Source organism: Lissotriton vulgaris, chromosome 2_2, assembly GCF_964263255.1.
Source record: "Lissotriton vulgaris chromosome 2_2, aLisVul1.2, whole genome shotgun sequence".
Classification (NCBI taxonomy): Eukaryota; Metazoa; Chordata; class Amphibia; order Caudata; family Salamandridae; genus Lissotriton; species Lissotriton vulgaris.
In genome coordinates, this window is record NC_141688.1 from 332,755,371 (window position 1) to 332,777,828 (window position 22,458).

The window sequence follows — 22,458 nt, forward strand, 5'->3', positions numbered from 1 at the left end:
CCGCAAAGGTATGCTCTGCACTGCACTAAAACTCCTACAAAAACCCCTCAATGTGTTCAATATATGGCATTAATGGAAAATTTACTATCGGAAAACTGTCTACAGGCAAACCTTCAAAAGTATGCACTGTCTTTTCATGTTTTCTTTAGCATACCTTTTGTTTATAGATGCTGCTAGAATGAAGTACTGCCGAACAAATCGTTTTCACAAAGCACCTGATTTTCTACTTATTACACTAACTAAATAAAATGCAGGCAAGCAGGAAGCACAAGAGGGTAATGGGAAGCAATAGCGTTTGCCTCCAACATCAGCTCAGATGTGACGGTCACGGAAAGTAAAAGATAACGGAAATGCCCACTATGAGCAGACTTGTGTGCACTCCAAGAGACCCAGGGAGGAAAATGCCAGATATATTCCCGCCTGGCAGACTTTGATGATTCGACAAGGCCCAGAGGGCGCAAGGGCAAGAGAGAAGGCCCAAGGAAATGCACGAGGAGGAGCAAAGCAAAGGTAATCGGGCAAGAAACCGAGGAGCAGAACTGAGAGGGCCTCCATTCCCCTCCTCCCCTGCTTTCCTTTATTTTATTTGGCAGTCCGATGCGAGCTGTGCTATCCTGCTCCATGACATGTGATTTATAGTCTGCAAAAAAAGCCGCTCGATTTTGCATTTCAACAATCTTAATTCCACAACGGCAGTATCGAGCCCATACAAATAGTGACTACAGTCAGAGGCTTTCAGCGAATAATAGGCCTTTAATCATTTTAGTTATTGAAGGCATCTGCTTCGGATTTCTTGATTAGCAGTCAACCGGTGAAAGTAGCAGTTCTGTCCCTATTTGAACTAATATCAAGTCTGCTTGTCCTCTGGACAAAAAAGACATTTGAACCTCTTGCCCTGGTAATAAATCTAGATGTCTCGGGCGTCGGGCGATACAAATTCCTCATCCCTGGATGAGTGAAAGGGTGAATGTGTGGAAGGATGAGTGACTGGGTGGATGAATGAGTAAGTGAAATGATGGCTGGATGGTTGAATGGGTAGATGGCTGGATGGATGAGTGGATGGATGAGTCTACGGATGGATAAGGTGAAAGGATAAATGGTGGGATGGATGAGTGAAAGGGTGGATGGAGGAATAGATGAGTGGAATGATGGATGGATGGAAGGATAGATGATGGATACGTTGCAATGCAAATGGTTGAATATTGATATGGATGGGCAGGCAAATAGAAGGACAGAGTGAATGGTGAAAGACTGAATGATGGATGAAAGAATGATTACACTTTGTAACCCCCATTATCTTATGTACATTTCCTATAGATTGACTTTCACATTTATATGAGTCATTGTCACTAAATAAAATGCCTGTGATGTAACTCACTCCGACACTCTGTCCATCTTACTTTGGATGAGCAGCACTATAAAATAAATTAAATACACATGAGAGAGGGTCTATGTGAAGAGGAGGGTCACCATTGGAGGGTGGTAGCAAGGCCGGACTGTCCGGAACGGGCATCAGGCGTTTCCCTGGGAGGCTGGAAAGGTGGAGGGGGACAGTTTTGTTAACTCAAAAAGACTTGCACATTTATTCAAAGCTGTGCGCATATTGAAAAACCATGAAGTGCACAATTATCTAAACCTAATATAAACTTCTTTTCACTTGTACTTAAGTGGTTGTCTATTTACTTATTTCTGTACTATTGCGCGACCTCTTCTGATGTGTCTGTAAAACGTAACTTTTGTCGTGAATTTTTGACCTCCTGTCTGGAATTTTTGTCCTGAATTTTGACCCTTTGTCCTGAATTTTTACACTCACCGTCCTGAATTTGCTCCCATGCCAGTTGGTCACCCTAGTGCTAATAGCAGCGCTCTCATCTCCTGCTCTAGTTGTCAGAAACCTCACGAGGCTCTATGAATGCGTGACTTTGCATTTTTGTGCGGTGATGCGGATTGTCTTATTTTTAAGTTGTTTCAGACTGGCAGTCCCGCCTTTATATCTGCTTGTATACAAAAATACACCTCCACTTGCAACCTGAGATCTGTGCACTCCAATCTTCTTCTCACTCCCACCTTAATAAAAAAAAGACAAACTACAGCTATTAATTGCAAAGAAACCAGCATGGCTAGGCCAGCTACCTATGCCTGTCACGCACAACTCGAGATCTCTGCTGAGTGCACTTTGGTGTAAACACTAGACTGTGGGAGAGATGTGGCGCAGCGGCCAGAACGGCTGACTCTGGAGGGCGTGGGCTAATTGTGCGCTCACCGGCGGCCGCTCAGCTCAGCATCATGTGACTCTGGGCAATATCTCACTTAGGGCCATATGTATCAAGCCCAAATGAGTTCGCAAACGCCGAAATTCGCAGAATTTCGGCATTTGCGAACGCATTTTCGGTAAATGGTATGTATCACACAAATCTGCACGCAAAATAAGGAATCGCAAAATTTGCGATTCCTTATTTTGCAATTGGATTTAAGGAATTGCAAATTTAGCGATTCCTTAAATGCAATATATGAAGCCAAAAAAATAATCAAAATGCCCCTAAGTAATCGCAAATTACCACCAACTTCTAGTTGGTGGTAAGTTGCGATTTCTTTGAAAAATGCACATTTCAGCATTTTTCAAAGTGCCATGTGACGCACATACATGCCCTTAGGGCATGTATGTGCGACACATGTGCACCCATGCATATTTCAGGGGTGAAACAGGGTGTCCTTTGGACACCCCTGCACCCTTGAAATTATTCTCAATTTGCGATTTTCAAATTGCGAATCGCAAAATTGAGAATACCTTCCCATTCATTCCTATGGGCCTCCTGGCCCATAGAAACGAATGGGGAAGTATTCCTTAATTGCGATTCGCAATTTGCTAATCGCAATTAAGGAATACTAAGAATTTGCTAAAAAAAAGCGAATTTGTACATACATACCAATTTGCGATTCTGAAATAGCGATTTCTTAAAAATCACTATTTCAGAATCTCAAATCGGTACTTTCATACATATGGCCCCCAATCTCCCCGATAGACCCCCTCGGCAGCTTGACACCCTCAGGGCTGATACGTTTGCGCGTTACCAATGTGGATAATTATTATTACTGTTTGAGCTGGAGTGGTTGTTTTCATGCACTCTGTGAGCCCCCATGGGCACCAAAGGTCCGGGACTCCACGGGAAAAAAGCAAGTGCAGAGAGGAATTCTGCACAAGCAGCACAGCAGACAGCCGGTCAACGCCGCCATAAGCCAAGGCCAAATGTTCATATTTGCCCGCACAATTCCTGTTTAGAATGAAGTGAAGTTTGTAAGATTTCACATTGTTTGGGTAATTTATATCTGCAGGAGCCTAGAAAATGAAATGTCTACCTGCGAGTCAATCAGTTCCTGTGCTGGTGACAGTTTACAAGCAGTAAATGTCCTTGCATAAAAACATGACATGAGATACTGGTGACCAACATTTTCTCATTATGTATAATTTTCATAAAATTGCTGGAAAAAAATGTTATTTCTCACATCCTCACACCACTCAACATTAAAAAATAAGTAGATGACAAGTTAAAACACCGCTCTCTCAATGTTTTTGTGCCTTCAGTCACCACCAGGCGCTACATAAAAGAAATGAAGTGCGCAAAATTAGGCGATATGAGTAATACCAGTGTCAAAATCAGGCCCGCAACGTGTTATTGTTGTATTACATTTGGTTTACTTAAAAAAGAACCGGGTGTCGCATCACTTTGGATATTGTGTGCACGCACTATTTACACTCACGTGCATTTGTTATTACCACAGAAAGCAGACTAGGCAGTTTCACTGCTAAAAGGGCTCTTTCTAATATCACCAGTATTACATGGGCATACGCGCTCGGCTCAGCAGCATAAAGTGTCACCCATAAGGCTCACCTCTGACACAGCCCAGCTCTCTCTCTCTGCCTGTTATCCCCTGATTTTAAACTGAGTTACCTTATGGCAGTCCCAAAGTCCATTCCTATGCTTTGTGGAATTCTGAACTGGACATCACAAGCAGGGATTCCTCTGGAGCTGTAAACCGTCCCAAATTAAATCCCACCTTGTCCCATGGTCACTCCAAGTTGGCCCCCTACAGTCAGACCCCCCAGGATATTGCGGCATCGATTTGCAAATTTAGCGGCACAAAAATGGAAATTTTGCGGCACTAAAATGTAAATTTAGCGGCAGTATTGCGCCAGTTTGCTTTACTCTTAATCAATCCTTTTCAGCCTTAAATCAATGGAAACTGATTTAGCAGAGTATTTACCTTTCAAAATAGGCACGATAAACTGTCTGAGAGTTTTTTTTCTATATTCTCCTTTGTGGTAATATTCTGGAGCATAGGTTACGCCAAGCACAAAAGCACAGCGTCTACGTTTCTGCTGGAAAAGTTAGTGATCTGGCTTTAATTGGCCGTGCAAGCAATGTTACTATAAATATTCTGGTCTTTTCTTCTAGTCTGGCTCTTCTTCTCTAAATATTTAAATTTAGCTTGAAGTTATTGACAGTATTTCCACCTTACATCAACTTCAGAGCCCCTGAGACAGCCCACAGAATAAGCAACCATGCATACTTGGCACAGTGGTAATAACTAATCAGGGGCCTGTATTAATTAAAGTTCATTCAACTTCAGTCACTCAACCTGCGTTTTACTATATGCCAGTGGTAAATTTGTGAAAAAATAAGTGCTGGGGCTCTAGTCAGGAGGCAGCTTGTCTCAGACAATTGCTCCTTTTAGCGCCGCCTATAACAGAACTAACTACTAACCATGAAACCCTGCAGGCGGGTAGAGGATGTGGCCTGCCGAGACTTTCGCTGATTTTCGCAGCTGACGGGACATAATATCCAGCTTCACTTTGGCGGCGACCCCCACCGAGGGAATCCTGCCAGCGCCTGCCTGACTTTAAGATGGCGGCCGGCGGCGACCTTCAGATGGCGATCGGCGCTTCCACTGGCTCGCCCTAACCTCTCTCAGGCCTCCTGTAAATCCTGCAGCCCTCTCTCGGATTTTCTGGCCTGCCTCCTGACCTGCTGCCGGTTTGGGGCCACTGCCATTACCGGAATGCCCTGTGGTTCTGCAGCACGGGCCTGATCTCCGGATCGAACCCCTCTGCCCAAGGCTCCTCATGGACGATGAGGCTGTGACTTTACTGTGGACTGCCTTTCTCCCCCCGGACTTGCTGGCTATGGCAGCCCTCTTTCTGGACTTTCGGACTTGGACTTTTGTGCTCCCCGCCATTTTCTTTTTACGAATCGCTTCTTCTTCTACCTTTCTCCTCTGCCATTTTCGCTATCTCTGACCTCCCCCTCTGTCCTAGCGACCCTTCTATTGTCTCTCTTATTGCCTCTGACACACTCCTCGCTGTCTTCCTCGTTACTATCTGCTTCCTTGTCTCGTTTGTCTCACTTTTCTGCCCTTCTCTGTCCCTCCCGTGGTGCTGTGACTGCATCCCCCCTCCAACTGCATCCCCCCTCCGACCCCACTTAATGGAACTCTGGTTTTCTGTATATAGAGATAACTCTAACCACTAGTATATGCAGTAGACCTTTGTACTCTCTACCATTCCTATGTGACTCAGAGTATATCCATCCGTATCCCTTCCCTATGTATATAGAGATAACTCTAACCACTAGTATATGCAGTAGACCTTGTACTCTCTACCATTCCTATGTGACTCTTTGAGTATATCCATCCGTATCCCTTCCCTATGTATATAGAGATAACTCTAACCACTAGTATATGCGTAGACCTTTGTACTCTCTACCATTCCTGTGTGACTCTTAGAGTATATCCATCCGTAGCCCTTCCCTATAATCACCAGTCTCTTCTTTGTGTGACTTTACATCTTGTACATTTGCAATTTTTTCTGTTTGTATCTTTTATGTAACACATATAATCCTTAGTCCTTATGTTTTGCAACTGGTTCTTATGTAAAGCGCTCTGACACCTTCGGGTAAAGTTTGCGCTATATAAAATCGCATTAAATAAATAAAAAATAAAATAATGTTCAGAGCTGCAGACTTTGGAGTTGGGGAACCAGGTTCCACTCGCGGCGTCAGTGGAATCCATCCTGTGATTCTCGGCAAATCACTTTATTTTCCCCATGCCTACAAAAAATGAATGTGTCCTTAATGGGTGACCATGACCTTTGGGTCGGAGCTATAACCACTGGTGTTGAAGATTAAGTGCGGGTGCCGCACACCTGCAACCACCGGCTCAAATTAAGCACTGCTATATGCAAACATTCTCTGGTGCAAATTCAAGTTGACCAGGTATAAAAGGCTTCCACTGGCTCCGTTTAGTAGCCTAAGTATTCCTAAGTTCTATGGAGAAGATTCCATTTGATTCCAGGACACCTCACAACTTTTTATATGACTCAAATAGTGCATTTTGGTTTCAGATGTGCTTCTAGAGTAACGCCTACATATAAACCAGGACGCGCAGAGGACATATACTGGCTACTGTCAAAGGAACACACATCCACAACTGTAGCCAGTAAAACATTCATAACTGGTCAAATGGAATATCCACCAGGCTCTGATCACACAGGTTGGTCAAGTGGGGAAGCTGGGAGTTGAGCCCAGGATTCCTGGTTGGACATTGTACGTTTAAGGCAGAGACTGTATTCTCACTTCCCTCTCTCTTCTTTCATAAAAGATCAGTGGTATTCGGGTATTTAATTATTGTTTTGTAATTAGTGATAGTATTTGGAGTGCTACACATTTATTTATAACTCCTTAAATCAAGCTGGCACTATACACATATATGCATGTGCGTACGTGGTCATGAGATGTGAAGCTGTGCGTTTGTTTTCAATGTTTACAGACACTGGATCAAAGAGAACAACATGCCTGTCTGACACCGTCCTACACTTCTCCGAGCACCCCCGGAAGAGCAGGCCGTGGTGGGCCTTTGAGATCTCTCTGTTTTGCGGATTCTTTAACTGCTGTCATAGGGATGTTAAGCCTTTCATGAAACTGTTTCTTTTTCTCAGTCAGCTAACATAAAACTGCATCACCCGCCTTGCGTTACTCTGCTGGCTTGACAGGGATTTTAGGAGAGGTTCAACACGCCAGTGACCACACTAGTGCGCGCACTACCTCGCTAGTGGTGCGCACGTCCGCTGAACGTTCCAATCTCATTCGCACAATGGAACGTTCCGCACTAGCGCAGAATATTTTCAGCGCTGGCAACGGGTTAAAGAATCAATAAAACAACAAGGACCAACGTAGACCTCCTCCCACTCCCTTACAGCAGAGTTTCTTGCACCAATATTTCGCTGCATGTGTTCCCATGCGTGTCACGCAGTTGCTGCTTACTTTCCCTCCATGTTAAAAAACAGTAGATGTTTCTGCGCCCAGGCTAAGGTGCTGCATAGCTAAATACATATAAGGTCTCAAAAGCGAGAGCGATTGCATTGCAAATGCTTGTTTTTTAGCATTGGAATAATCTATCCCAGAATCTATTTGCAGGGCCCGACTTGTTAGCATTCCGGAGAAAGTTGAAGACATGCTTGGACCCACTTCAGGGTCTTGATTGGAACTGGCAAAGAGGAGGTTGGACCCCGGGATATCCCTTAGTGTACGAGGGTGCACATTATAAATACTTTAAAGAAAAAAAAAGAGGCTGCTCTATTACTCGTAATACTTATTTGTGAGGAAACAGCCACGTTTTAGGTAATTTCCTGACAAGCTGTCTGTTTGGCTGCAAACTCATGGCAATGGCATTTTATTCCACAAAGAAACTGCACAGTGGGATAGACTCCTACCTCCCCATCGCGAGCTTCGGATATTAGACATTGGTACTAGAACTGCCTTTGTGGATCTTGGATTTTTCGGGGGCGTACCAGGTTTACAGTTTTTGTATGTCTCCAGCTCCACCTCCACCTCCGTAGAGTGCCTTATGGGTCCAGTCGCTGCTGAATAGGAAGCCAATGCAATGCTCTTACACCGGCAGAGGTGGGATGACCCGTGGGGATATTTAATAACAGTTGAGCCGCTGCATTTTGTAATGACTGCCGTTTAATCAGTTGGCCTTGTCAATTCTCCAATAGAGTGCATGAGCTATCAGCACAGTTTTTCTAAGTTCCTGAGGAATATAAGGGAAAATGTTACGCAGGGTCTTTAATAAGAAAAAACATGAGGACGTTAGGCGATTTATCTGGACAGCAAATTTTAGTTGGTTATGAAAACGCCACTCCTAAATTCCTAGCCTTAAGGGTCGGGCATGGACATTCACATGCCTCAGAGGGCCACCATGATTGATTCCACAGGGTAGGGCCCCTGCCAAACTCCATTACCTCAGTTTTCTCAGTGTTGATTTTCAAGAAATTTTGGCACAGCCAACGCATGATTTCAGACAGACAGATGTGGAAGCTGATGGCAGTCACTTCATGCTGTTTAGAAATTGATACAATGAACTGAGAGTCATCAGCACATGAGACCAAAGAGAAGCCAAAATCTCTGACAGTACTGGCCAGCGGAGTGACATAGATCTTGAATAGGGTCGAGGATGTGGCCGATCCCTGCGCTACCCCGCACGGGAGGTTAAACCGTAACCATTTGTATTTTATACAATTACTTAGATTCTAAAGTTGTCAAAAACTAAAGTTATTATTTAAAAAAATCTCAACAAGATGCAAGTCATACAGACAGACTGGACTAGATGCACTGATTGAGTTTGGAGAAACAGTTGACTTTTCAAAAATATTTAAGGAATTAAACATGAAAGTAGTTGTTTAATTGATAACTTTTAGTGTTTTCAATTGGCATGAGTTGTGTTCTACTTTCTGTAACATTTTATCTGTTTCAAATTTCTCAGCTGAGCCGTTGATTTGTGGGACCTCACGCACGCCGTTCATTTGTGGGGCCACATAGACGCCAATGATTTGTGGGAGCACGCACATGCTGTTGATTTGTGGGACCACGCACACGTCCCTTGTTTCATGGATCACTGTGGTGATAAAGAAGGCGAAAGCAGCACTGACGAGGGCTCAGGTACGTGGACAGTCCTCCTCTCATTACTAGTGTGTGAACAATTATGCTCTTACTAATCACTAGTCCTGTGAGGAGAATAGAGAGTCAGCAAGTGCACTTAGCTCAGCTTTTACCCCAATGCTGAAGTACAGTTGGATATGTGAAACTGTAATAATACTCTTTTAATGCACAGCAAGTACGCTTGGGTATGTGAAACTGTAATAATAGTCTTTTAATACGCATTAGTCTAATAAAACAGTGGAAAAGTAACCGATGCACTGAGATCAACATTTACTTTATTGCTGAAGTACGCTTGGATATGTGATACTGTAATAACTCTTTAACCCCTTCGCTGCTGATGACGAGCTCAGCTCGTCATCAGCCACGGGTGGCGTGTGCTGATGACGAGCTGAGCTCGTCATGTAACGCGGTAAATCGAAAAAAGCCGCACAGCGCAAAAATCGCCGCAGCAGCGATGCGGTTAATACGCAGCAAGCACGCTTGGATATGTTATACTGTAATAATACTCTTTTAATGCTCAGCAGTCTAATAAGTATAGTTGAAAGGTAACGGTTAGCTTTTACCTTATTGCTAAAGTACGCTTGGATCTGTTATACTGTAATAATACTCTTTTAATACACAGCAGTCTAGTAAATACAGTTGAAAAGTAACCGATGCACTGAGATCAGCTTTTACTTCATTGCTGAAGTATGCTTGGATATGTCAAACTGTAATAATACTTTTTTAATGCGCAGCAAATACGCTTGGGTACATGATACTGTAGTAATACTTTTAATATGCAGTAGTCTAGTAAATACAGTTCAAAGGTAATCGGTGCAGTGAGCTCAGCTTTTACCTTATTGCTGAAGTACGCTTGGGTATGTGATACACAATAAAACTCTTTTAATACACAGTAGTCTAGTACGTACTGTTGAAAGGTAGCTGATGCACTGAGCTCGGCTTTTACGTTATTGCTGAAGTACACTTGGATATGTGATACCGTAATAATACTCTTTAAGTACCCACCAGTCAAGTAAGTACAGTTGAAAGGTAACCAGTGCAGTGACCTCAGTTTTTATCATATTGCTGAAGTACGCTTGGATGCGTTATACCGTAATAATACTCTTTTAATACTCAGCAGCCTAGTAAGTACAGTTGAAAGGTAACAAATGCACTGAACTTAGATATTACCTTAATGCTGAAGTACGCTTGGATATGTGATATCGTAATAACTCTTTTAATACTCAGGAGTCTAGTAATTGGTGTTGAAAGGTAACCAATGCACTGAGATCAGCTTTTACCTTATTGCTGAAGTACGCTTGGATATGTGATACCATAATAATACTCTTTAAATTTGCAGTTAGTATGCTTGGATATGTGATACCGTTATAATACTCCTATAATACGCAGTTAGTATGCTTGGATATGTGATAGCGTTCTAATACTCTTATAATACACAGTTAGTATGCTTGGATATGTGATACCGTTATAATACTCCTATAATACGCAGTTAGTATGCTTGGATAGGTGATACCGTTATAATACTCCTATAATACGCAGTTAGTATGCTTGGATAAGTGATAGCGTTCTAATACTCTTATAATACGCAGTTAGTATGCTTGGATATGTGATAGCGTTATAATACTCTTATAATACGCAGTTAGTATGCTTGGATATGTGATACTGTAATAATACTCTTATAATACGCAGTTTGTATGCTTGGATATGTGATAGCGTTATAATACTCTTATAATACGCAGTTAGTATGCTTGGATATGTGATGCCGTAATAATACTCTTATAAATAAGTAGTTAGTTTGCTTGGATATGTGATACTGTAATAATACTCTTATAATACGCAGTTTGTATGCTTGGCTATGTAATACCGTAATAATACACTTATATTACACAGTTAGTATGCTTGGATGTAGGTCGCAATTTCCGACCCCCTAGGAATCGCAAAAATCACAGGGATGGTGGCTTGCTGGGGTCAGCAGACCATCATGTCTGTGATTGCTTTTAAATAAAGCAATTTAAAAAAATGCAGCCCATTTTCCTTAAAGGAAAGCGGGATGCGTTTCAGAAACAAAAAATGAAAAGTTTTCTTTTCATTTTTAGGTCTCGCCTGAGCCATCGAATGCGTTGCTCTGGCGAGACATTTAGTGAGTGGATTTTAAAAGTACTATAACAGCTTTTTGGCTGGCATAGCGCATGCGATTACACGCACAATGATGAGCAGAGGCGCCATCTGGCTTTCCCCTCTCGTCAAGTTGCGCGGACATCGGACACCACTCGCCAGCCTGCTTTCACTATTGCCTTTTATTTCCTTTTTGCGCGCGCGCACAAAACTCCCGGTCGCGCGTCTTGCTTGTTGCACGGCGAATGCTTTTTATAAGAGGGATATCCTTTGTGCCGGAAAGAATGCCACATGCTTGGACATGGGTTCAGTTGAAAAATTAGCTGCCTTTATAAATTGACATGCTTGGATTTATTTCTACCGAACACTACAATTTCACCTAGCACACAAAAAAAATGATATTTTAACCCTTGGCGCCGACCAATCCCTTCTACGCAACCTCTGAGGTTTAACCAACGCTCCATTAAACCTCATACACCCACCCCATCTTCCGGGTCTGACGGGCCTCTCTTGGGCACTGTGACGTTTCTAGGTGTAAACAAACACTGCCACTGAAAGCCAAGCAGTTACTGTCGTGCATTCACGACCGTAGAACAGGAAAGCTGGTTGATAAATGTAGTTTCCACACGTGGATGGGTGCTCCACTCCTCGATTGTGGTTTGTTGAAATGTATCTATGCGTGCTGAACCTAGGACCGCACAGCTGGCGATTTGGTGGGGTCTAAAGCTGCTCAGCTCTGTCCACGTTGACATGTCAGTGATGTGTGGTGGTGTCCTGCCTAGGCTCCTGTGTAGGAATCCCGTTAAGCTATTCTCGGCCTTTCAACCCACACTTATCATCATTGGCACCAAAATGTGAATTTGTGGAAGGTATGGGTATCAACTTACAGGTTTTTTTTTGCAGCGCGAGTGCGACCTGATGGTATTGGGGCACTTTACTTGAGATCCAGTTATATTACACAATGACACAGTAATTTTTTTTTGGGCACGGGATGAATACGTGATTTGCCCAGAATCGCAGGGTGTTGAGTAGACACTGAGACTCTCACTTAATTCTTCTGAGGTCTCTTTCTGCTCCCCTGCCTTCGGCCCCTTTGTTTCTCTTTCTGGGTAAATACACACATGTGCTATTTTATTCTTACAATAAGATGTCCAACATTGCCTTTTCACGTTGAACCCTATTTTCTTTGTAGAGCTGTTGGATTTTATTTTACGAAAATGCTTTCAGTTTACATTTATTTTTCTTGTTTAAATGTTAACGCGTGCTTCTTAACCCCTCGGCTGCGCCGCTGATTTTGTAGAAATGCGGCACTTCCCGCAAAACGGGCGGGGCCGCACTTCAATGGCCAACGGCAGCACCAGTGAGGTAGTGCAGCCGTCGGCCAATGGCAGCATGGAAGGGGTTAAATTATGTTTTTCTGTTTCTTTAACATGTCATTGCATGTCTGTTTAGGGCTTTGCTTCTTCTAGCCCTTCCAACACCTAATTCATCGTCTCGTAAACGGGACATTAGCTTGGTTGACCAGGTGGGAGGTGAAAAGTTGATGGTATCTTTCTGGGGAGCATTAATCATTTAGGCCTTTTGGGGCCAGTAGCCCTTTTTAATTCCTCTCTCACGTCCCTACCTGAACCTCCCAATTTCAATCTTTGGTCAGCACCATACATACTTTTTTGACAGCTATCCCTGTCTCTAGGGTGCCCTGCTCCACCGCCTCCTGGGCAGACTCTGGTGGTTTAAAAGTGGCTCCAATGACCCACTCCTCTGTTGCTCCAGGGGGCAGACTTGTCAGAAGTTAGGGGATGCCTGGGGCAAGAACATAATGCTGAGTCCTCTGGATGCTTCTTCCGGTTTGGCCAGGTGCTATCAGCAGCACCTGTTTCGAAGTGTTAAAAAAATGTACTTGAGGGAAAGAGTGATGTCTGCTGCTATCTATTGGTCTGACCACACACACAGCCTTATGATTAATGAAGATTGCAGGATTGCTCGCAATTAAAAATCTATAAATACAATTTGCTGAAGGAGAGGGGGAGCTGAAAAGTATGGGTCCTGGGGCATAACATCCCCTCCGCTCCTCCCTGTGACAACCCTCCCCGCAAATAATATTTCTTGGGGGTTTGACAGAAGTTCCACTGGGTTGCTCCTGGGACGGCTACATGTAATACTCCCTGATGGTTTACCAGTGCCTGCAGTGGAGTTATTCTCTCTGTGACAGTCCTGGATAGATATCAGATAATTAGGGCTCCCGGTTTTATGGTATTTATTTTGTTCACATTTCCGTCTGTATTTATCCATATTTATTTTTTGGTCATTTTTTCTGTATTTATCCACATTTATTTTTGACGCAAGAAAAAAAACCGCTAAAGCTAGTATCTTTCGACATTTATTTAAGTTGCCATGCACAATTGCACTAGGTTGTTATAGCTGTTTTTTTAAATTGGAGCCTATGCTAAGTGCACTTTACATATTGGGAGTAAATTTCTTCCCTGTCCTCTAAGAAAAGCTGCGTAGAATTAGTGATTTTGAGTAGGTCTCATTTGCGCATTTAGCTATCTTTCCAGGAACAGATCTGCTTCACAACTTTTTCTTGGGGCATCGCTCTTTTCTGCAGCCGTCTCTCTTAAGGCACATCCCACTACTTTTGGGTATCTATCTAGGGTATGTCACGCCTACAGATATGTTTCTCCCCCTAAGGATGCATCTCCAAGCTCAAAGCTTTCTTAGAGAGCACCAACCCCTGCAGATCTCTCTCCCAGGTCACGCCCTGCCTCCTGAGTCTTTCGTTTCTAGCACACGTGCAGCTCGCACCATTCAGGTCTCGCTCCCAGGTTGTCTCACCCCTGGAGCTCTCATGCAAAGCACATCAACCTTGCAGAATTGTATCTCCTGGATGCGTCCACATCTCTTCTGGGCCCCTCTCTGTCTCCATGGTACCGCACTTCCTCTGCAGCTGTTTCTCTTTTGGAACAACACTCCCTGAAGCTTTCTCTCCCATTGCACTTCACCCACTGCATCTCTCTCCCAAAACTCATCATTGCTTGCAACAAACCCAGCCTCTGGGGACATTCTAGCCAGCAGATGTCTCTACCAAGTCACCTCATACTTGAGTTCTCTATCCCTACCCACATACCAGCAAGCATGTCTCTCACTCCTCCACCAAGCACAACATCGCCTGCAGCTTTCTCCCATACCAGCCCCTCCATCCTCCCTCAAGGAGCAAATTGCTGTCTCTGAACGTCGCCCCCTCAAATCCTATCACTGCTGTTAGCGCTCGCTCACGTTTCATTTTCACCTTGCACAACTCTCCCCAACTATTTAGCAAAACAGTGCATATTTCCCAAGACATATTTTGCCAATTGCTCCCAGTTCCTAAAAACCTCTTTCCTACGGCATATGTAAACCCTTGTGGATTTTTCTCCCTTGGCACATCACCCCTTGCAGCACTAGCTCCCAATCTGTGCATCTAACGGCGATTACCTAACTTTGCTCTTGCCTGCCTGTAGTTCCTATGTGCCACAACACTTTGCTTATATCCCCAGGCGTTTAGATCACATTGACTACACCCACGGCCACCTCTTTCAAAAAACGTCCAGCCTTTCACTAAGCAACCCACCCTTCTCACAGGCCCACTCCGATTTGTGGCAAAATTACTTCCCATTCAAGTTGTGCTCTATATCCCTACACGTGAGACCTAACAAACAAAAGATTGCTGGAGCTGCAGCTGATGTCCTGAGGTGTTTTCACACCTCTTAATGGACATCGCTGCTTGCAGTGCTCCATCAATTATGTTGCATGAACTGCCGCTGTGAGGGGGTGCCGGAATGTCTCTGCACAATATTATTAGGGGGGTTGTACCCAATTACAGTCACGGGGACCTGGGTGGACAATTAGTGATAGGAAGGGGTCCCAGTAGCATAGGAACAATAAACACACGAATAAAGTAGAATCAAACAAAAAGCAACTTAGTCCACATTGTTTTATTCACAATGGGGAAGCATATTGAATATACAATGATTCAAAGCAATAAATTAGTGGTTTTTGCAGTGCCCCAAAGTAGTGGAGAAGAGAGGGGGGGTGTGTGGTAGTGTAAGGAGGTAGTGAAAGAAGGAAGGGAGATTTTTAGATGCTGGTGTAATCAACAAATATATAGCTCATTTGTCTATGTTACAGAAATGTGTACAAAGGACAGGACCGTTAGGTTCATACAACTAATTCAGGCATAAATCATACTCCACATAGTTCAATAAATGAGAACAGTCTGGAGTGGAGTTGATATAGAAAGGCAAGTAGTTGTCGACGTTTCGACCCTCATACGTGCAGACAGTAATATTCTTGCTGTGGGGTCTTCATCAGGACAAGGAGAGTGGGACACATAACCACGGGGGTGGTATAGTCAGGACCCGATGACGTCTGTTTTAAAGGTCGATCTAGTAGATCATATTATAAATTTCATCGATTATATTGCTTGGAAAGCCTGTCGTGGTCCTGAGTGTCAACGATGATGCGAATTCCGATCGCCGTATATAAAACACGTCCGACGGGACTCGTGTTGGTTTGTAGATTAGTTCGGAAATAAATCAAGATGCGTCAAGCACGGAATGAATCACGTCCTGATCGCCGCTCCAAATCGCTTTTTGTCGGAATGTCTCTGCAGGCAGGGCAGCCACCCCTCCCTGTCTCTGGAGCAGTTTCAGGGCAGCAGCTTCCCATTTCTTTTCGACGCCCCTGTGCACCTCTGACTCATATTTTACAGAGGAGCAAAGAGGCAGGAGAAGCATTGGCTTTGTTAGTATTTTCCCGTTTTTATATATAAATACAGACAAAAAACAAAAAGCTTTCTGTCTGTATTTATATGTAAAAATCCGTTTAAACGGAAAACCGGGAGCCTTACAGATAATGCATCTTGGCTGTGTAACAGGGCTTCCAATTGTTTGCTTTTTTTGTTGCTCTTTTCTTGCTCCTGCGTAGACTCTATAATAATCGTTTGTGGTTTGACGGTGTCTCCAATGGTTGCTCCTCTGTGACACCACTGTCAATCCTGAGCGCACTCCTTATAATCACTGTTCTTATGTAACAAAATCTATCCTCACAGGTAATGGTGCGAAAAACTGTTCACAAATAACGACAACTAGAGCACAAACAGCATCCCAACTGGTAGATATATGCATGGCAACGTTAATAATGGAAAAAGCAGACCCTGAGCTTGAACACTTAAAATTGAAACACACTTTTGAAACTGGCACAAAATTTGCACGAGAAGAAAAACTACAAATCACAAGACTGAACTGAACCATCGCGACAAGCTATAACTAATATGCTAGATCTCTAGCACTGGGATCTTATGGAGTAGAGTGCTACGCACCTGAAAGTACTTCAGTGCCGCATTTTCGGTGATAGTGTGCATGTCCGTCCGCTCTGTCCATTGATGGCGTCAGTGCCACATTAAAGTCACCTCCCCAAATTATGCACCGTATGCCAATATACAATATCTTACCCCAGAACAAGGTTAAGAACTCTGGGTCATCTAAGTTAGGAGCATAGCTATTAACTATGGAAACTGCCGTCCCTCCCAATCTCCCCCAAACTATAACATAGCGTCCAGCCTTGTCCGCTAACTGACCAAGGAGCGTGAAGGGGACCGGGCGTCTTATCAATATGGCAGTGCCTCTGGCGTATGAGGAGTAATTAGCAAATGCCCTGACCCCTCCCATTTACCAGCAAAGGAGGGATTAGGTTGCGGGGCCGTATGTGTCTCTTGCAAGAGTGCGATGCTAACATGATACCTGTCAAAATAAGCCAAAACCTGCATGCATTTACGGGGGTCCTTGAGTCCTCTAATATTCCAGGACAGCACCGTGCATTTATTCAAGGCTACATCACCCATCACAGAAACCTCGGACGTATACCCTGGGCAGTCGCATACCACAGAATGATTGCAGCATCTCATGGCCGCTACTATCGTGCCATTGTGTATCTTGTGTGTCTAACATCAAACCTAAATCGCGGAACAACTTCTCTCTCCCTCCTCTCAACTCATCTCGTCCATACCTAAAGTTAAAATATAGCATCCGCCAACTTCTGGCTGATGAAGCATTCAACCAGCAACACCCAGCCGCGCTTGTGACACCCCCACTCCCCCCCCCCCACCCTACACACGTCATCAAGAACAAACCAATAGGTAACCAACTCACCCTCTTTACCCCCCCACCCACTGAAGCAACCCCAACGTGCCAGAGAGATAAACCCACCCTCCCTCCACCCACCCCTCCCATCCACAAGACCCAAATAACCCAATGAAAGTGTACAACATAGGGAGTTCTCCCATCGGGAAACGCTTCAGACAGTCACACAGCCACCGTCCCCCCCTCGAGCCCCGAAACTTGTACCACCACTGGGCTCTAACCAAGGAGGGGCGGTGGGGCCTGGGATACGTTACCACTGGAAATCACTCCCGACCATGTCCATGGTGAATACAAAGTCATTGAGCCAGGCTGCAGCTGCTTCCAATAGCAATGTCCAAACAGCAAACATCAGGGGAAGTGAAAAGAGTCACAATTGCTCCCCTAGGGGCTCAAGCATCTTCATCCCCTTCCTGAAGGTTATCTTTATGCGCCGCGTCCTGACCATCCACTCCTCGTTGTGCACGTTTCCATTGTCAGAGATAATCCTCCACGTGTTGTGGATCGGTAAAAAATCTTTGTTTTCCCTGGTGCGTGATGCGCAATCTCGCTGGGTAAAGCAGCGCATAATCTATCTGCGCAGTGCGCAATTTCTGTTTTACCTCCAAAAACTTGCGGCGCTCTTCCTGCACCAGCGGAGTAAAGTCCGGATAGATGGAGAAAGTCACACCTTCGTATACTAACTTCTGTTGCATACGAGCCACCCGCAATGCCACATCACGGTCACGATAGTTGAGCAGACGCGCGATAATAGGTCTCGGCGGCTGGTCGGGCTTCGGCTGTGGGCCCAGGGACCGATGAGCACGTTCCACAATAAATTGTGTAGAGAAGGCCTCCGCTCCTATCGCAGATAGTAGGAGTTTCTCAATGTACACCTCCATGCGCCCGTGTTGGTAAACTCCGGAATATTGGTCCCGCGTATGTTGTTACGTCGGCATGCGGGCCTCTAAGTCCTCATTTTTTGCCGCAATTGTCCGGAGTAGGTTGTCCATCCATGCCAAACGTGTTGCATGGCTGGTTGTGGCGTCGTCAGAGTCCGATATACGCCGTTCAGCTTCTTTCAGCCGCTCCTCATGCTGATCCACCTTATGCACGAGAGCATCCATCCTGGAGGACATCCGATCCACCTTGTCCACCACCGTTGCGAACCCCTGCCGCATTTCCTGCAGGATTTGCTGCATGTCCAGGTCTGCATTGGCCACGCCACCGCTCGCCTGCACCGTTTCTGGTGGGTCCGGTGGCAATGACGCCGGCTTGGAGCCCTTATAGGCGCCTCAAAGGTAAGTTTTGGTTGGTGGTTGTCTTGCTTCACCATGGTAGCCGGAATAAAAGACTCCCCAGCAGAGGCCAAGTCCCACCGAGGCTAGAGATCAAGGGGAATTCCAAGGCCCAGTTCGTACAGCGTAAATTGGGGTAGCTGGTCTTGTGGGCAACACACCCCAATTCCTGATGTCCTCTCGCGTAGGTATAATGGCCAGATCTAAGCAGTGTATCCTCAGCAGGACCTTCAACGCCACCCCAACCAGCAGTGGTGCAGCTCAAGGAGTCAGCATGCGCCTCACCGATGTGAAGAAGTAAAGGGGGCAGGAGGCGCCAAATGAAACTAATTGCTGCTGTGCCCGGGTCCAGTACCCCCCAGGTCTTCAAAGAAGCTCCAGGTACCACAAGGAGCTGCACATAGAGGTTCTTCCACCCCTAATTCTCGGCGCATTGTGGCGTTAATATGGCGGTAGTCCCAGCGTGCCCCCAGCATAGACAACGGTAGTAGGCTGCCGGTTCAGTCAGGAGCTCCTTAGGCACACACACGATCCCCTGCCATGTGACGATGAATCCAGCAAACACAAGGCGCTATGGGGGGCAACACCCCTTGTGCAGTACAATGGGCGCTCAGTAAGTTGTATTGGCATTTATATAGCGCACTACTTACCCGTAGGGTCCCAAGGCGCTTCGACCGCTGCGAAACCCTTCCTGGCTTCCCTGAGAGATGGTCCCTTAATGGGTATCTCCAGGGTGAGACCAGGCATCCCCGGCGGTCTGGTGGGGCCGTTAGTGAAGATGAGGCAAGCTAATGCCCAGAGTTGCCGAGTGTGATCGCTGATCAGAGTGGGCACCGAGGCGAGAGAATTATCGAGTCCGTTGACCCTGGTCCAGAAACCTGCCGTGTCGGGAATCGAACCCTGGTCCCGGGCCGTCCTCTGCTCTCGGGTCTGCCGCCTCTAACCAGTGAGCCACACTACTTCACTCACACTTCAGTAGTAGGCCACGAGTACCAGCCTTGTCAAACCCCACACACCAGCGATGCGAGCGACCGATTCCTCCATTGGAATCACGAGTCCCTGCCTCCACAACACCAGGCACCGTCCTCCTATAGGCCGCGACCAGTTGACCGCGCCAGGTCGCGGTGCCGAGCACTTTCGGTGATCTCCGTATCTGCCACAAGCAGGTGGGGCCTACCCGCCTCGTGGGGAGCCGCGGCCTTTCTCAGCGCTGACTGCCGCCGTCCGTGCACCCCGCCGTTCCGGCGTCCGTCTCGGGGAAGTCGTGCAGGTCCCGTAGCTCAGCCAGGCGCAGGCAATCAGTCCCAAACTTGCAACAAGGGTGGGCACACAGCTTAGCAACTCTTGGACATCGAGATCTCCAGGTGGTGAACTATATAAAAAGGATTAAAGCAGGATAAGCGGCCAGGCAGCGGGAGCCTCACGACATGGCGGCCATTCCGCTTGTGCGCCCTCTAGCGCCCCTACTATAGGCAAATCTACATTAGGAGATGTGATGTTTGGGCCCACGCTTAAATCCTTTCAGAGGCTGCAGGAGGAGTTTGACCTACACAAGTCTCAGTTCCATAAGTATACATTTACATTTACATTTAAGTATCTTCAGCTCCGCCATGCCCTGTCCCCTCTGATAAAGCACCTTAAGTCCCTACCCAAATTCCACCCACTAGAGGGCAGACTGTTAATGGAGGATCTGGCCGGACACAAAATTCGCCAACTATATCAGGCCCTGACAACACACTCCAAGACACACATACACTGGACTAGGGCAGCGTGGGAGGCTGATTTACCGGCCCTAACTGACGATGACTGGAGTGAGGCCCTTGCCAGCCCCAGGTATGCTGCCATCTCCTCTAGGTACAGGTTGATTCAGTTCAAGTATCTTCACAGAGTATATTACACCGCCTTCGCCTTTGGAAGATGGGTGCTGTTCAGTCCCCTACTTGCCTCCGTTGTAATTCTGACCATGGGTCCTTCTTCCACACGGTCTGGAGCTGCACTGCACTACAACATTTTTGGTCTGGTGTGTTGTCCTGTCTGGGGCGGGTGTTTTCTGGGATATACCGGCGGATCCTCGACTGATACTTCTTCGTGGCATGGAAGACATCGGGGGAAACAGATATAAGAGGCACCTTCAATTCATAGGCCTCACCTTAGCCAAGCGCGACATCGCGCAGCATTGCAAGTCTTCCTCTCTCTCCGGGGTGACGGCATGGAAAACAGCCCTAGATAACTGTTTGTCGGCAGAAGTGGCGGTGGTTCTTGCCCAGGGTTGCCCGCAGAAACATGGGAAGATTTGGACCAAGTAGGTTGAATACCGGGGTATCGACCTATCCTTCCTTTCACAGCCAGCGAATCCAGACCCTGTTGAACGACTAATTATCAATGACTCCCAAATCTAATGTGCTTATTGGCTATGACTGTGGACCTACTCATGTGGTTGTTCACGCTTTTATTGTTCCATGAGGGAAGTCTGGTGCAGGGTTGGGGGGAGGGGGGGAGGGATTTGGGATGTTGGATCGAATGTTTTGCAGATCTTCTGGTGAGATCCACTCCTGTATCTCTTGTTTTTACAATTTGACATTTGTTTGTATGCTGCTTGCTGGGGTTCGCACACCGGGTGTTATAAACTCAATAAAATTTGTTGTTAAAAAAATTAGAGTTGTCAGTGGTCCGTGGGATATGTGTGCCGCGGAAAGTTCAAGTTCAGGGAACTAGATAATCAAAATGGGCAAAGCTGGATGGAGGGCAAGCACCTTTTTTGTGGCAGCACACAGCTTCTGCTCCATCAAAACAGGCAATGCTGGCTCCCAACGTGTGGATGAAGCTAAAGCCCCCCTCCTGATGTTTCTCACTCATTATCAGGCGACAGCTGTGCCAGACCAAAAAAAAGGTGAAGATACACTGGATTTTATTTCGAACATTTGAACTGGAAGGAAATGTGGTTTTAGCCAATTTCTGCAAGGTGTCTGCCTGGTGTCCTGGCCACATCTAAAGGAACAAGCATTTGCAATGCAATAGGTCTCGCATTAGTAAAGTTTGAGCTATTAGTATTGTAAATGACTTTTTTTTAATTAATGTGTTGGTTTTGGAAATAGCTAAATGAATAGCTTTGTCATTTACAATGCAAACAATTATAACTTTTGCTATGCTAATGGAATCATGCATTTTCTCTGCAATGTTGTGTTAACACTGTCTATGCTAATGGTCACAGTCCGCTTCTGGGGACAGGGGGCTGCTGGGGATGTTTTGTTTGCTGGCGCATGACGGTGGGGTTAGGTCACGTGGGCGGGAGTCACATGGACAGGGATGGCACTTGTGCAAGTATCAAAGTTGAGAGCATGTGAGAGGTAGAAAGCTAAATGTTGCAGGGGCAAAGTAGTGTGTGCATGTTGCAGGAAGGTGCTAAGCGCGAGTGCATTGTTAATACTGCAATGAAAAGTGGAGACTTTAATTGTAAGAGTACACTGGGAATGCACTTTCATGGTGATGGATGGCATCAGTGGTTGGAGGTTTTTATTCGGATGGCGAGCGAGTGTGTAAATTAAAAATGAGCTTAAACTTCTCGCTGGGCGGGGGGGGATGTTGATATGAAGGACACACTGGGAGGCTGCACGTGGGGGGCGTTTTATGCGTTTTGATACAGCGCGGTGTGTATGTATGCAAGCAGTGACTGTGTGTATGAGCAACATATGTGCTTGTGTGTGGAGAAAGTGCATGTTTGTGTAAGAAGTGGTTGTGTGTGTAAAAAGTGCCTATATGTGTGAACACTGTCTGTATGTGCTAAGTGTTCGTATTTAAATAATGCTTGTATGTAAAAGTGCTTGTGTGTATAGCTGCTTCTGTGTGCACAGTATCTGTGTGTGATAAGTGCCTGTGTGTGTTAACACTGTCTATGCT

General features: G+C 45.6%; 1 protein-coding gene across 1 annotated transcript in view; it reads left to right on the top strand.

Moving 5' to 3' along the window:
• LOC147729422 (uncharacterized) overlaps positions 1-22,458 on the top strand; it is a 285,971-nt gene that overhangs the window by 12,776 nt on the left and 250,737 nt on the right. Inside the window, 1 exon segment of the mRNA XM_086959845.1 lies at positions 8,818-8,993. Within this exon segment, the coding sequence (XP_086815971.1) occupies positions 8,942-8,993 (52 nt within the window). The 5' untranslated portion in view covers positions 8,818-8,941.